General features: G+C 42.9%; 2 protein-coding genes across 4 annotated transcripts in view; one reads left to right on the top strand and one right to left on the bottom strand.

The window, feature by feature from the left end:
* Positions 1–17,009, top strand: part of LOC135215488 (recQ-mediated genome instability protein 1-like) — a 359,294-nt gene that overhangs the window by 52,709 nt on the left and 289,576 nt on the right. The window lies entirely within an intron of this gene.
* Positions 1–17,009, bottom strand: part of LOC135215490 (dual specificity protein phosphatase 3-like) — a 134,594-nt gene that overhangs the window by 57,127 nt on the left and 60,458 nt on the right. For both annotated transcript variants that reach the window (XM_064250251.1, XM_064250253.1), the window contains exons 4-5: positions 14,981–15,095; positions 9,793–9,904 (exon numbers count right to left, since the gene is read on the bottom strand). In XM_064250251.1, the coding sequence (XP_064106321.1) occupies positions 9,793–9,904; positions 14,981–15,095 (227 nt within the window). The remainder of the gene's footprint in view (positions 1–9,792; positions 9,905–14,980; positions 15,096–17,009) is intronic.

Here is a 17,009-nt window from a genome sequence, read left to right as displayed (position 1 = left end):
CTTCATGATCCCCTCCCTAGAGGACTTCACTGGTAATTATACGGAAGAGATGCTGCTTTGTCCTGTGAGGGTGCTATGGCGCTATCTGAAGAAAACTTGACACCTCAGGCCTGAGTGTCAACGCCTTTTCATTAGCACTGAGGTGACCAAGAAAGAAATGTCCAAGAACACTGTTTCTTTCTGGCTTCGTGAGGTGATCAGGAAAGCGTACGACTCCGAGAGGAGTGCCGACACCAGTACCTTTCGTCCGAGATCCCACGAAGTTAGAGGTATTGGTCCAACCCTTGCATTCTGCAAGAACTTGTCCGTCGCATAGGTGCTGTAGGCAGGTGTGTGGTCCAACCAGACCACCGTCACCTCCTTCTACCTTCGGGATATTGCACATAGGTCCTTGGACACTTTTCCCATGGGACCTGTAGTGGCTGCCCAAGTTGTGTAGCTTACCCAGCTCCTGAACAGGACAAGGTTGCATTTCGTCCTTGTGATATTGCATGAATGGAGAATGAATGAGAGAGTGACTGGCTCCTCCTCCTTATCTTTTCTTCCCTCTCCCTGTGGGCAGAGGGTAGCGGTCGTCACATGCTGGACAGGAAGACAGTGCAGGTAAGCTATGTAACCAAGCTCCATTCTATCCCTTTCATTAGGGATAGAAGCGTTTATCCGTTCCTTCCCTAGCAAGGGGGGAAGCGGACAGCAGTAAGAAACAAACCCAATACTACTTTATATTTGGCTTCTTACTTAGGACATAAGTTCTTGCTTGCTATTCATAAGAGGTACGCTTGCCTCCCTCTTATGAATTGGTCCAGAGGTCTGGACACTGATCCTGCAGTTGTCACTTCGATCAGTATGACAGAGGCTAGGTTCCCCCCTTTGCTCTTACGACCAGGGAGGGAACCCAGGTTGGGTGAACACCAGTCTGTTCACAAGACTCAGATTCCTCCCACCAATAAGTGAGTCTTCCTTATGTAAAGGACCGAAGGTTTATATAATGTGTCGGAACAAATCCCAATTTTTGGAAGTAAATTGTATTTTTCCTAACTATACAAACCTGAGGCCCTTTGCATATAGTCCCACCTCATGCCACCCCTCACTCTGTTCCTGGGCCTAAAGCAAAGTGGTATGTTTACCTCCAGTCGGGTGGGATTCCCGACCATTGGATAAGCAGTTACTGCCGAACTACCTTGTTAGTAAATCTTACGACCAGTCAACTGGCGCTGAATAGTAATTCCTTGTGTAAAGGACCTCCGGTTTGTATAGTTAGGAAAAATACAATTTACTTTCAAAAATTGTGATTTTACTTACCCAGGACGAGTTAATTATACTTATTCACATTCATTGTTAACTGAATGCTTACTAGGCTAACTTCCCTTAAACTCGATCATAGCTTTTTGTATAACATCAAGCCCCTCTCCCATTTTTTTTATTTTAAAGCTTTTGATATGTTAACAACAACTCACAGAATTTCACTCTTAAGAAACCAAGGAAATATTGTTTTGTTTTTCCATTTGAGAATTTGATAACTACATATTTTGATTGTCTTAACATCGAAAGTGACAAAGTTGATAGTAGTATTTGATAAGATGAGAGGTCATACTGACTCTTATAAGGGACGTAATTTTATTTAAAACCTTGATAGCTGGCAAGTAGACATAAAGATCAAGATATCACCAGTGTACAGGTTTAACTTTCATGGATATTAAAGCTTTTGTTGCAATTGAATTTGCAGTTTGGTTAGTTCTTGTACTTAGCATTGAAAGTTATTTTAGAGAAGATCATTTTATATTAGAAACTGGGTTTCAGGGTATTATTTGTAAAGAACATATATCAGCTTATAATTGAATCAGCATTATTCAAAGGGATCAGCTTATAATTGAATCAGCATTATTCAAAGGGAATTTATTTTATAACATTCTGAAGCTGCAAGTAACTTAAAAAACAAAAAAAGAACACGGGAAAAGTTATTCACTGCTTGTTAGAAGGGTATCAAGGAAAGAAATCTCAAAGATGATAATTTTCAAATTCTGGAGAAGCAAGACTAACCAAGAGGTATTTTCCAGCATGTTGTGGATTTAAAATCACAAACCTCAGTAGTATATGGTTTGTTCTATCCTGCCAAATAGTCGCATGAAAAGAGTAAAAGAAAACAGACAATGTACATTTGGGAGTAATGTCATGAAACCATCATTTGGTGCCATTTCCTGTCTTGAAGTAATAGTATATCATAATTTTAAAGCATACGAGAAGTGATTATTTTTGCTATAAGGACATAAAATAAAAAAATATTTTGTATGTTCTCTCTCCACAAAAGAAACGAACGGGCAATGAACAGGGAAAAGGCCAAGAGAGGTTAACACAACTCTCGCCCAGGCAGTCAAAAGAAAGACTGGCGTAGCGTCGTCGTCCTTGACCACTCCTAACCCGGGCTATGCTTGCGTTGCCAGATATCACAAGATTCCTTGCTTTCATCTGCTTTTTAAGCGGATCCAGCTAGGCACTAGAAATGATCCTATTGTTAAGACCTCAGGTTTGTAGCTATGAAAAATACAAATTGTCTTAGAAAATTTGTCATTTTTTGGAACCCATGGGTATAGAAGCTAGCTGTGTATTACTGTTACATATGATAGCAAACACATGTAGAGGATACAAGAAGTGCTGCTAAAGTGGAAAATGATTATGTCATACATTGTATACTACATTTGCTCGTGCCCTACAAAGACGGCAGAATCCAACATATCTTGGATTTTTCCACCTTTTTCCTTTTATTAAGAATGTTTGTTCTGATACGTAATACAAACCATTGGTCCTTTAACAATAGGAAGGTAACTAGCGGCAGCTGGAACGGTCGTAAGCTTCGAACAAGGGAGTTCGGTAGTTAACTGCTTGTCCGACAGTGCGCGCGCCGCGCGATGGAGGTGAAGAATCACTTTTGCTTTCAGCCGCGTTAGTGGAGGACGTGTTTGTCATCGCTCTCTGCCCGCTTCATCGTCGTATGCTTTGGTTGTGTGTTGTTTCTTCAACTTGGTTTGTCAGTGTAGTGAAAGTGTATTGTAAGTATGTGACTTTCTTTATTACTTTTTATTACATTGATTATGGATTCTCGTGCAATGGAACTATCCCCGCACCCCCCATCAGCCGTAGAGTTTGCCCTGGTGTGGAGGGCCGCAAGTGTGGGGTCTTTCACTCTTTCCCCGAGATAGATCCTCATGTCCTTTGAGCGGGGGCGTGAATGCTCTCGGACCGAGCCATGTATTTTTGTGTGATTTGGTCGGAGGTGCAGTGGGTGCTGTACGAGGGTAGGAGGAAGCGTAGACCTGCCAAGGAGTCGTCAGAAAGCTCTCCAGCGACTCCCTTGGTTACAGACACTTCCTCTTCTTTCCTGCCCCCGGCTCAGCTCCCGCGTATGGCGCCTTCCCCTTTGGGGGGGGGTTGTTTCTCGGTCCTTCTCTTCGCCTGATCCGTCGAGCGTAAAGGAGGGCACGAGGTGCCCCGACATGCAGTTGTATTCGGGGTCTTCCGTTCGCTCGGGGTGGGGCTCGCCCCCCCCCCCCCCCCCACACGAGGGGGAACCCCTCCTAATCACCCGACTGTTGCTTCCTCAGGTGCTCCTGCTGTGGGCGACGACCTCGGCCAGGTGCGGGTGTCGCTGGGGCTCCAGGGCATGCCGAGCATCCAGGGGCTGCTCCAGCATCTGGCCGGTGCTGTGCCGATCACCCATGGAGTGGTGACCACCACTACTACCACCATCTCGACTCCAGGGTATGCCGCCCCTCCTCACTTGGTCTACACCCCGCACGTGATGTCTGTGACTCCAACGGCTGCTGTGAAGGGCCCAATCACTGCCGTGCCGAGGAGGGGCGTGCCTCGCTCTCCCGGGTTCTTCGTGCTGCCAGCCCCTGACTTCCGATGCCCGAAGAGCTCACCCCTGGACCACCAGTACCCAGGATGTCGCTGGCTGCTGCCCCGTCCCCTGCTGTACCTGACCACCTGCTGTTCCTGCACCTGCCGACGTCGTCCCGGCCCGTGGTGTTGCTGCCCCAGTCACTGGTCCTTCCGGACAGGTGCAGCCGGGCCCTGTTGCTTTGGCAAGAGCAACCCCGGCTCCATCCTGGATGGAGGACCTGACGTCTGTCCTGAGGGAGCTGACGAAGAAGAAGAAGAAGAAGAGGAAGGTGTCGTCGTCGTCTTCTTCATTGCCTGCTGCTGCCTCTTCCCCTTCGACTTTCAAGGCTTCCAAGCTGAGGAAGAAGAAGGCTGCCTCCTCCCCCCCTAAGAAGGCTCCCTCGGGAACTTCTAAGGGCCTGTCTCACTTCGGTGGGACGGGGGTTTCTTCCGCTGGTCCTCCTGCTCCTTCGGGAGCAGGGCCCGTCTCTCCTTCCACAAGGTAGAAGAAAACGGGGACCAGAGGGGTACCTGCTCACACCGGTACTTCCTCACCTGGTGCTAGGGGCGCTGCCGCTACACCAGGTTCCGGCTAGGCCTCTCGTTCGTGAGAGGTACCGAGTGTATGGTCTCCTGCAGGCAACCGTGCAGCCAAGGCTCAGGCGTCCGAGTTCGCTCGGCGCCAGAACCAAGGGATGGAGTGGAAGGCTGGTGAGAGCTGCTCAGGTGACTCTCCAGGCCAGCGATCGCTCTCGTAGCGACCAGCTGGTTACCAGGGTTGCCGTGACGGTCCCAGACCGGCCATGGGCTGAGGCTGGTAAGAGGTCCCCTCGATCGCAGGAACCAACCTTGGCTGGTTCCAGCGGTTTGACGCGCCGTGAGAACAGGCACCGGTCCCACCGCGACAGTGGTCTCTGCAGGTCCCCTGACCGCTGCTCCCACTGGGACCGGATGGATAGGGGGACCAGCAGCAGCTCCTCTGATGCACGGGACCGGGGCCGCTGTTCTCGGTCCAGCTGCTCGCCCCAGGGGAGCGGCGTGACCAGGCCTGCAGCTGGATCGCCACTGCAGGTTGACGATCGCCTGCAGTCCCCCAAGCACACCGGTTCTGCTGGTGAGTGAGGGGGGAGTGTCAGGTCTTCCTCTCCTGTTCCTTCAATTTCCTCTTGTTACACCGGGAAGGGCGAGGCAACAAGGAGTGATCGTGAGGGATGATTCCGCCACGACGCCCTACGTGCCAGGCACGGTCCTCGGATCGACCAGGTCGTATGCGCAAGTGGCAGGAGGAGACCGGGAGGGGTCTGTCGCTGTTCCTCCTTCTGAAGGAGGAGGGTCTCGGGAGTCGTTCTTGCTGGAGGGGCTTGACGGTCCTACTCCTCAAAATGCGGTCACTCCTGAGATCCAGAGGAATTTTGCTGAGGTCATTGCGCTGATTCGTCAGCACAACTGAGCCCACGTCCCGGCTCGAGTCTTTCTGGGGGCCTAAAAACGAACCCAGGGCGACGGTGGGTCTGCCGCGATCACAACTGGCCGACTCAGTGCTAGGCCAGGTGGATTCGCTCGTCTCCGGACAGGAGGGTTCGCTTAGGTCTGGCAAGTCGTCTAAGCTACTTCCTCCTCCTCTACTGCGACAGAGAAAATTCTACGTGCCATCCGAGGATCTGATGCCGCCCAAACAGGATAACCCGTTCCTTGGTCCAGCGTTTCTCCTTAAGAAGCCACTGTTCCAGACCTGCAGCTCGATCGCCACCGTTGGTTGGCGATCACCTGCAGTCCTCCCAGCCTACTAGTTCTGCTAGTAGGCAGGGTAGCAGCATCAGGTCTCCCTCACTTGTCCCTTCAACCTCCTCAGGCTACACCGGGAGGAACGAGGCGAACAGGAGTGACCGTGAGGAATGCACTTCTTACGATACGGCCACGAGCTTGGTTCGGTCTTGGGACCAACAGATCCTCGCTCAAGTGGTTGGAGAAGATCGTGGGGGGGCTGGCAAGGAAGAATGACACTTCCCAGACTTTTGGAGGGACCATCACTGCTGTTCATGTGACGGTCCGTCTGGACCACGCACTCAAGAGAACAGGGCGCTCTCCCCCTTCGGTCCTCGAGAGGTTTCGGCCTCGACGATGAGTGGGACGTGTCAGAGGGCGGTATCGGCTCTCTTCTGTCAGGTGCTCTCGCTCAGCCCCTCCCAGACGATGGTCACGGTGGCAGCAGACGCTTAGCCTACAGTACAAGTTCGTAACCCTCCTCGGGAAAACGTTTTCTCCTGACGGTAACGTTTTCCCAGACTCTGAGCAGCCATCACTGCAAGGTGATGGCTGCCTGTACTCGCTTCTCCAACTGCTAGTTCTGCTGGGAAGGCGAGCGAGTATCCAATCTTCCTCCCCCATTCCCTCTCTCCCTACGGCTACGAAGGAAAGGGGAGGGATCCTGCAGAGCGTATTCGTAGGTGTGCAATTGTTCATTGTTCACCCCGAATTGTAGATGTATAACGGAAGATATCGCCTGTTCCCCGCCCTGCCAGCTTTACTTCCAAGTATATATATATCCTCCCTGGATAACCTGAAAGAAGATGATTCAGCCCATGAGAAGCGGTTCTTCAGGCAGTACATCCCTGTGTTTTCATTACTGAAAAGCGCTCCGCTTTCATTGCAACTATGACTTCTCACCAAACAGCAATGAAATAGCGGTTTAGCGTTTTCAGTCCTTTGTAAGCACAGGTTCAGAATCTTGAGAATTACTTCTCTCGATTCGGCTGTGAGGAAGTAGGTCTGCATTCACCTTCCACCTTCGTCTTCAACGGTGCATAGTGTTGTTTCTCCTTAGCTGAGATTCAACTACTATGAGAACTTCTGTCTTGCCATCAGGGACTTCAGTCTCTAGAAGGCAATTGACTTTCGCCTTTTGGGCACATGCCTTGAAAGAATCATCACCTCGCCTTCCGGCATCGGTGGCAACAAATAGACGATTTGTATGGTCTCTCGGCATACCCCTTTAAAGGCGAGGGTCACGTGACTATGCTCGGATGCTTGGACAGCTCGCCTCACACAACCGAACGGAGTCAGTCGGCAGCTGTCGAAGCGTCCAAGTCCGTTACGAGGTACGCTGTGGACTTAGTTCGGTTGTTCCAGATCAATCATTACTTCATCCTACTAGCTTGTTCCAGTACCCATACCATCGACACCCACCATGGAGTGTCGGTGTCCTATCCACTACGGAGACAGAGAGAATTTGCCGCAGTGGGGACGAGACCGCGAGAGACTTCTCTGCAATGGGATATGAGAATGCGAGACACTTCGCTGCAGATGGATAGACCAGTATGGGTACTGGACATCACCGAAGATTATGTCGAGAAAGAGGGATAGGTCATCGTGACTATTCCCTTCTTTCCCTCCGAATAGGGGAACTGCATGGCTTTTCCTTCGACGTCAAGCATCCAGGGGATGGGGATCTGTGACGCTCGATTTCGTACCAAACTTCGTTGCAAAGACTCAGAATCCTTTGGTCCCTGCCGATCGGTTCGAGTCTTTCACAATCCCCTCCCTAATGGACTTCACCGACATCGATGCGGGTGAGATGCTGCTTTGTCCTGTGAGGGCGCTATGGCGCTATTTGAAGAGAACTCGGCACCTCAGGCCTGAGTGTCTACGCCTCCCACGAAGTCAGAGACATTGGTCCTTCTTTTGCGTTCCGCAAGAACTTCTCCGTGGCGCAAGAACTTCTCTGTCCGCTTGGGTACCCAGCACCCAAGCGGACAGAACAGCATCGCATCCTTGTGTGACTGCATGAAGGGATAGGTGAATGAGAATGTGACTGGCCTTCTCCTCCCCATCTTTTTCTCTCCCTCTACCTGTGGGCAGAGGGACGCGGTCGTCACTACGCTGGATCAGGAGGTGATGCAGGTAAGCTACTCGACCCAGTAGGAATAGGAGCGATTATCCACCACTTCCCCCAACAAGGGGGGGGGAAGTGGAAGCCAACAAGAGACAACCCATGACTTCATATTGCCTCTTGCAATAGGAACAAGTTCTTGCTTGCTAGTTTTAAGAGGTACGCTTGCCTCCCTCTTATTACTTGGGTCCAGAGGTCTGACCAATAATCCTGCGGTACATACCCCGATCAATTAGGCAGAGGCTAGGATCCCTTCCTCTGCTCTTAAGACCAGGGAGGGAATCCAAGGTTGGGCGAACACCAGTCTGTTCTTAAGACTCAGATTCCTCCCACCAAGAAGTGTCTTCCTATTGTTAAAGGACCGATGGTTTGTATTATGTATCGGAACAAATGGCAATTTGTCGAAAATTGCATTTTTCCTAACTATACAAACCTGAGGTCCTTTACATATAGTCCCACCTCATGCTACCCCTCACTCTGCGTTTTTCCTGGGCCAAAAGCAAAAGTGATTCTTCACCTCCCAGTCGAGCGGCACGCACACTGTCGGACAAGCAGATAAATACTGAACTTTCTTGTTCAAAGCTTACGACCGTTCCAGCTGCCGCTAGTTACCTTCCTATTGTTAAAGGACCTCAGGCTTGTATAGTTAGGAAAAATGCAATTTTCGACAAATTGCCATTTTTCACATTTACCGTATTGAGTTACTTGTACGGTAATTTAATGTTCAGTCCTGAAAATAAGATATCAATCCTGAAAATGAAGTGCTTAAAGATGTTATAAAAAAAGTTTTGTGTACTCTGAAAAAATTTACACCTTTTCATGTGAATTGGTGCACTTTGCTGAAATGAGAGCCAAAATGCGTTCCATAGTGAAAGGGTTAATTGAACCATGTGGTTTGTGCTTCTTTTTTGTTCTGCTAGTATATTTCTGCTTAGCCACTTTCATGTTTTTAAACCAATACATCTATGGTAAAAACCCTAGTTATTTACTTACACTTAGGGAAAAGGTCTTGCCATTTCTAATTTTACAGCTGTCAGGTGAATATAGAATGTAGTTAATGAAATGTTTAGTAACTCATTATCTTTTATACAATCTTATTTCATTTCAAATGAACCCAAATACTATTAATGTCACAAGTGTTTATATGGAAATACATACAAACATTACCCTACTAGAGTGATACTTCAGCAATTCAAAACTCAGACCAGTACATAACAGCTCTGGTCAAAATGTTTCTGATCATTTGGGAGGCTGGACCATCTTCAGGTGTTCTGTCTTTCTTCCTGACCCTTATTGCTTATTCTTATGATATGATAGCCTTCTGTAGAAGGAATTGTTCAACAACAAGCTCATATCAAGATATTAAATCACAACCAAAAGTTTCGTCATGGTCAGCATCGTCTATGCTGAAGATGTTAGTGCACCTTTTCCTCCCATCCCAAAAATTTCTCATAAATGACTCGATTTTTTTTATTATTGTGGTGTGGTTATTCATTCTAAGCTCTCCCTATTATTCAATGGTTGAGCATTTTGTATTTAATCCTATCCACTATTCTCAGGTAAAGGATATCTCTAAATTTGGTTTTTCAGCCTTTTTCAGAGATAGACAAAAATAAGTTAGTGGTCAGTACCTTGCAGCACTCAAAGCATTCTTATTTGTGGAAGAAATGTAAAAAATGTAGAATGGTCAATGCAGAACATCCTCACATGCTATTGGTAAAATGTCTGTCAAAAACTGCCAGTTTTACATCCAGAAGTGTCACAGGATTGAAATAAATATAAGACCTATTCCAAAATTAGTAAAACAAGTTTTAGGACCATGAAAACTTGTAGGTTCATTTGAGCTCTCTGGACTTGATGCGTAAAACATTAGAAAATTAACAAATAAAAGTGAATACGTACTGAATTAAGTAAGACTAGAAATTTAATCAAGACGATACACACAATCCTTTCATCTACAAATAAACTTTTAACAGCAAAAAGTTCATCACAGAGTCATGCATGAAAAAGGCACCATTACTAACCTCCAGAATTCAGGGCATCGTCGATGAAATTAACAGACTTTTCAAAATGAACGGTGATATTAACAAATGGGAGATCCAAGAGGTCTAGCCCTAAGTAAGTGATTGTAGGACTCTGAAGATATGAAATAGCAGTTCACATAATTCTGTCTAATGGCTCTTGATAACAAATGAATTGCATGCAAACTTATTGCTATGATAAGCTGGAAAAGATATATTCATGTTTGCTGAATATTATTTCTATACAATGATCATTAGTTTGCCTATATTGACGGACAAGCAGTGTTGAGTCAGAGACTTTAATTTGTTTACTATGTTACCTCAAAACTATATCATTACACCCAAGTATTTACAATACTAAATAATCATCTAGAAGCAACTTGTTTCAACAAGACTGCATAACTTCAAGCTTTATTAGAGTCTATGCTGTATTAACAGTTAAAAGGAATTACCTACAGTGGAAAATTGTAATCACTAATTTGCATTATGATGTTAATGAATTCAGTTAAAAACTTAGAAGTCTCATGCTAATGAAGATGAAAACAGAAACAGTTGTAAATTGTTTACACTACACATGTGTTAAAAAAAATGAGCAATATTCTTGGACTAAAGTTCTGCTTCTTATGGGACAAGAATAAATGTGAGGCATTGAGTCATAAGGAACAATAGTTAGAACAATAGTTTAAAAAAAGCAAAATCTTTATTAGCTTCTCAGGGAAAGTGATTAGATCCAAATCTTGATCCAGAACACCTTTACCTTATGAGCTATTACCATAGCTCTGGAACATTCTCGGAATGCCTAGCAATAATGGAATGCAGGCAGTCCCCAGGTTACAACAGTCTCGGCTTACGACGTTCCGAGGTTACGACGCTTTTCAATTATATTCATCAGAAATTATTTCCAGGGTTACGACGCATGTTCCAGAGTTACAACGCCTACAAACGCTGATCTGGCAGATGAAATATGACACCAAAAAGGCAAAATAAATATTTAAAGTTTTTTTTTTATGAAAATGTAATAAGAATGCAGTTTACATAGTTTTGAATGCACCTAAAGCATTAGAAGTAAGGTTTTCTTAGGACTTTTGACAATGTTCCGGCTTACGACGATTTTCGGCTTACGACACGTCTCAAGAACGGAACCCCCGTCGTAACCTGGGGACTGCCTGTGCTAAACTGGTGGTAGAATGCAATGATGTCCATAGTAATGTAGGAAATTTTTAAACTTTGCAGCATTCAGTTTTATGATCATTCGGTGTCTTTGGCACTTAATTGGCTGTGATAAGCATTAAATTACAAGAATTCGCGTATGTTTCTTTGTAAAATGGCTTTTTTTTTTTTTGGAGATTCTGATATGCTCAATCTTGTAATATAAATGTAATATGCATTAAAGTGATGCTGCTGCTATTCTACCCTAGTATTGCAAATATCACAGTTTATCTTCCTTACATAGGTTTGTTCTGTAAGTAACGTACTAAATAGAAAGTTTATTTTTAGTTCAGTCATCTTATGGGTCAAAATCAAACCCCTTTGTATATTGGTGTAGTTTTACAGCTGACTTAATCTTATCTTTCAAGTTATTAATAAACTGAAGGTAGTTTGCGTGACCATTCAATGGGGCAATATAGATTTGAGAAAAACACAGGATGCATATTTGAAAATAAGAAGAATCGGTGGTCAGTCCCTGAAAAATTACATTAGGTACTCTGATACTTGATAAATTTTAGATTACTTATATCCATACTGAATTGTTTCATGTTCAAACTCACTCTTCAGTATCCTCATATAATGTATATCTAATGAGGCATGCCAGACCATGTCAGATCTTTCAATTTTATTCCATTTCTTCTATCATGCTGAAAGATTTTATAAAAAAAAAATTACAGAAACTAGTCCCTAATGTGACTAGCAATGGAAGACTTGACTAGAGTTATAATGAGAGGACAGACCTACAGGTTGTTCAGTTAATTCCAAACGTTCCTCTGCTTTATTTACAAGTTGGAGCTTTGCTTACTGTTACAGTGATACTGTATAGACTTTGAGATGTTCAATCTCCTTTCTGATATTGTCATGTGGCTAAAACTGCTCTCTCCAACTCCAGATCTTTCAGTCTGCTTTTGTTCTTTGTCAGTTAGATACTGCAGATTTTTATTACTCCAACTGTCTTAATGTCCTAATTCATGTACAGGCGGTCCCCGGGTTACGACGGTTCCGGCTTACGACGTTCCGAGGCTACGACGCTTTTTCTTAAATATTCAATGGAAAAATCCGTCCTGGGTTACGACGCTTGTTCCGAGGTTACGACGCTGATGCTTCCGACGCTCCGAGTTAACGACGCTTTTAAAAAACGCATACTATGATAAAAATCCTTTATAGTTTAGCACAGTATATTAATAAAAATAAGTTTCTGGTTAGATTACAACAAAAATTTTGAGGTTATGATGATTTTCGACACTTTTTATGTCGTATTTTTCGATGTTTTTTAGTGACGCCTCATATGCGGAACTAGTTTCCGAGCGAATGAATACATACTAGCTTGCAGTGCGCAAAGTTTACATATAACAGTCCAAAAGCGCAAATAATGAAAAAATCATTGCTTGTTTCCAGTAATAATAACAAAACGAAGTTTCTGGTTAGATTACAACGCAAATTCCAAGTATCCAAAGAGAGACATTATTCAGTAATTTGATCAGAGAGAGAGAGAGAGAGAGAGAGAGAGAGAGAGAGAGAGAGGCGTCTTCCGACGCTCCGAGTTAAGGACAGAGAAGTGTTCGTTTCGTTAAACGGCATCTGACTCATGCCAGTAAATGTTTTGTTGATATACTAATAATATAAGCCTATTTAAAGATACGTTTACTTTCATTAGTCTATAACATAAATAGTAATCAACTGTTCTTGTAGCCCTCAAGATTTGGCAAAATCGAAGTATCCAAAGAGAGACATTATCCAGTATAATTTGATCAGAGAGAGAGAGAGAGAGAGAGACGCTTTGGCAACAATGGTCTCGGGGATTGACGTAACGTTTATTTTCTGAACAGATAGGACAGAGAAGTGTTCATTTCATTAAACGGCCTCTGACTCATGGCAGGAAATGTTTTGTTGATACTAATATAAAAGCCTATTTAAAGATACGTTTACTTTAATTAGTCTATATGATACGTAAATAGTAATCAGCTGTTCTTGTAGCCCTCAAGATTTGGCAAAATCACTCCAGGTTGTACATAAAACTTCAAGAATGTAGTGTCACCAGAGGATTACAATAGTTTTTACCTTCAAGAACCAGCATTCTTTTATGAAAATAACTCCAGGTTGTACATAAAACTACAGGAAACAACATGTAGTGTAACCAAAGGATTACAAGTAAGGTTTTTATAACTTTTTATTAGTTTAAGACATATTTCCAAGCGACGTTCCGGCATACGACGATTTTCGGCTTACGACGCGTCTCAAGAACGGAACCCCCGTCGTAACCCGGGGACTGCCTGTAATGGGTTTGTGCTATTTTCTGGTTCTCCACGTTCTATATAAACAACACTTCAGAGAGCTTCATCGTGTGTGGCTCAGTTCTACCTGCACTGATGTGGTAGGTAATATGGCTAAAACCTTTTGTGTAACTAACTAGATGAAACTGTGTTCCACTCCTTTTATATGTTCATAATTATTATGACTATACACCTGATATTGTTGACCCTTTCTAAATCACCAAAAAATTTTCTAAATCACCAAAAATTTTTCACAGGATTCAATCATCAACACAACCTGTCCCACATAGATCTTACTCCCATTCCCATGATATAAAGCTAGCTGTTGCTCTTCTATATATATCCTAGTTAAACCAGACCACTGAGCTGATTAAAGGCTCTCCTAGGCTGGCTCGAAGGATTAGATATTTTTACGTGGCTAGGAACCAATTGGTCACCTAGCAACGGGACCTACAGCTTATTGTGGGATCCGAACCACATTATGTCGATAAAAGAATTTCTATCACCAGAAATAAATTCCTCTGATTCTTCCACAAGGAAGAGACACTATGAGTACATGGTTTGTGATCTTCTCTTCAGGCAAGAGTGCCACCCCACCCACATTCTTGGCATTATTAGTTGGCAGTCATAGATGCATTCTCTTATTATAGAAGACGGGAGGGCTAGTTGTCCCATCTCTTCTTAGTCTGGTTGCAATAACCATGTTCATTTACTGCTTAGCATTCCTACAACCCAACACCCTAATGACTATTTTTTACATCTTATGCTGTAAATTGTTTTTAGTTTGCTGTTCTGCCACTCATTTAACCTAATCATCAGTTAAAAGAGTAGTATTTGATTATCCTTAAGTAGCCATCCTCACAATCATTGAAGACTATTATGCCATATCAACTCACGGAATGAGTGTTAGGTCATATTGAATGAGTTAGGGGAATTCATAGTTCGTGCACATCACTGCATCATTCACCACCTCAAAACTTCATGAGGTTTTTATCTTATTAAAATGTACTTCTTATGGTTAAGAGATAGCCAGAGGTAAATCTGTAGTATTGTTTGTTGAGATAATTACTGTTGAGTACAAAGTTTCCTGTAAGTCTCAACAAGTAGAATAAATTGGTTTTTCTGTCATAGGTTGATTCATGTGAGAAAATATAACTTTCAGGTTAAATGTCAATCTGGCATTAGGTATGTTATTGGCATTGTACCTTTCCTTAAATAGTTATGCAGTATTTGGTTTGGGTGTTATTCAAGATTCAGTGTCTGTGCAGGACCTGTTCAGTGCAGCCTTAATGGATCACAGCAATTCTCATCTAGGCTAAAGGTCTTAAACTCGAATCCCACATATTTTAAATGAAAATTTAGTGTTTGATCTGCTAAGAATTTGGTTTAAAATGTATTAATAATTATTATCATATTTGTACTTACTCATACAGAAGCTAGCTTTATATGAGAAGTAATAAATCATATTACAGGAATGTATCAATGCCATCTTCAATAATCTCATTTTTAGAGGTAGCAAAGCAAACAGCATAATCCAGCAGAGACTTCTGTGGTTGCAAATAAGAAAATGCCATACTAATAGCATTCCCACTACAGATAAACTGCCATCGCCATTCTGATATGCAGAAGTTAGTCTGTTAAAAGTAATATTACATATTATGAACTACCATTAAACTCTGTAATACTATATGAATTGTCAGCATACTAACTTTGTAAAAGTCTGGTCCAGTTTTCACACGAGCAGGACCCCCTGTGTTGTCTGCAGCATTTAGGATGTGTGTGATGCCATGACGTAGCAGGTATGGTTCGTTCATTGCTGCATCACTGAAAAAAAAAGTTTGGGCTGTAATAGTAATAACTACGGTAAATAATTTTAAGTAGAATGTTCAAACAGTCGGTGAGTTTTTCGATATATTCCAACTTACCTAAACTTCTTTGGGCTTGCAAAAAAGTTTTTATGAAAGGAAATATTAATCTTTTAATGACAACATACTATACACTATTCCTCTGATATTTTGGCTTATAATATTATACTGATTTACTCTTCTTAGGGCTTACTAGTTGCAAGACTGAACAACACCGTGTTTCTAGAGACAATATTACTGTTTTCTTGTACAGTCTTTACTCCGTAGGGTGTTTGCATCATCATTGCACCTCACACAGTGCACTGTTGGCATTGCTTAAGGGTCTTTGCAGAGTACCTTTGGCCCCTAACTGCAACCTCATTCATTCCTTCTACTGTTCATATTGTCTGTCTTCCTTCTCATTTTTCCCTCCTAACAATTGTTTCATTGTGCAACTGTAAGGTTCCCCTTTACACCTTTATAACCTTTTCCTCTCAGTGTTTCCCTTTCAGCACTGAATGATCTCATAGATCCCAGTGCTTGACCTTTGAGCCCAAATTTTATTTTCAAAGTCATACAGCTTCTACAAGATTTAAATATTGAGGACCTAGTGACTGTTGACGTGATTCTTCTAAATTTTCGGCATGGTAGAAAACTAAAAAGGGCAGAAAGTCTGGTAAAAAGCTTGAAATGTAGGAATATCATAGATTCCTTGACATTTAGAGCAATAAAGTGGAAAGCCGCTGTTCACAAGTAATTAGATTACTAGTTACGGTCAGACATATAATTCAAAACCCAACCAGTTTAAAAGTGAGTTTCTTCAAATTATAATTTGTGCATTGTTGAAAAATGTTTTAACATGAGTAAGAATATGTATAGGTATTATGCTATTTTAAAAATCTGCTGCTAATAAATTTTTTTTTAGGTAAATCCAATGGCTAATGTACAAATGAATTCTCATCAGTCAGTCAAAAACAATTGCCTAAAAGAAATGCAAACAAAATTTGTTTCATGACACAAATCTGTTACCAAGTCAGTACATTTTCCCTGGTCTAGAAGGAAAACTCAGCCTCTTCATATTGAAGGGTAGAGCAAAGGTGAGCAGCCAAAAGGTATGCGATCATGCTGTGACCTTGATTTTAAAAAATGCCACATGCTACCCTTCTTGATACTATAAACTATAAACACTGTAATAAAAGTGTTCTTGTATCAGACCTATTTAAGAAGGTTGTCTTGGTCTCATTAGACTGATGAAAAAGGGTTAGTTTGTGTTTGGAATGTTTCTCTGCGGTGTTTGACAGTTTTGTTTTTGAGAGCCTTAGGAAGCTCGAATTCTGACTATTGTAGGATATGGTTTCACATGAGTGATGTAGCTGCAAGACGGTGAGTCTTAAAGAGTTTTCTTGGAGATACTGCTGAATGTTTTTTTGTGCAGATATTGCTGTATAACCTACAGATATGAAGGTTGTAGTGGAGCAAATGTAAGAGGTTGGTTCACATTCTATGCATCAATGAGTGGATCAAGGAGATGTACTGCTCACCTGTGTTGTGGACATAAAGTTAGTTACTAAGATTAGTTTTAAACCTTTTAATGACAGGAAACCCAACGAGTACCCTCAACAGACAATTTAAGGATTTAGCACAACTTTCCTTCATATTGGTGGCTGTAGATGAGGTGAAAAATAAACTAGCTGTTTATGGGGAAAAAGGCCACAATGATGGGAGGGATTTGCTAAGCTCATTTGTTATTAGTACATTGCAAAAATTCCTGGCCCCCATAGCCTATAGCTAGCAGGATCTCTTTGTTTTTCCTTATTAAGTAGATAAAAGAGAATCCTAAAAACAAATTCATGGAGTCTCTGATGTGGTTCATCACAATTTCCTGAGGTATGTG

Source organism: Macrobrachium nipponense, chromosome 5 (genome assembly GCF_015104395.2).
Source record: "Macrobrachium nipponense isolate FS-2020 chromosome 5, ASM1510439v2, whole genome shotgun sequence".
Classification (NCBI taxonomy): Eukaryota; Metazoa; Arthropoda; class Malacostraca; order Decapoda; family Palaemonidae; genus Macrobrachium; species Macrobrachium nipponense.
Note: the sequence above shows the minus strand (reverse complement) of the source record. Positions and strands in the feature narration are given on the sequence as shown.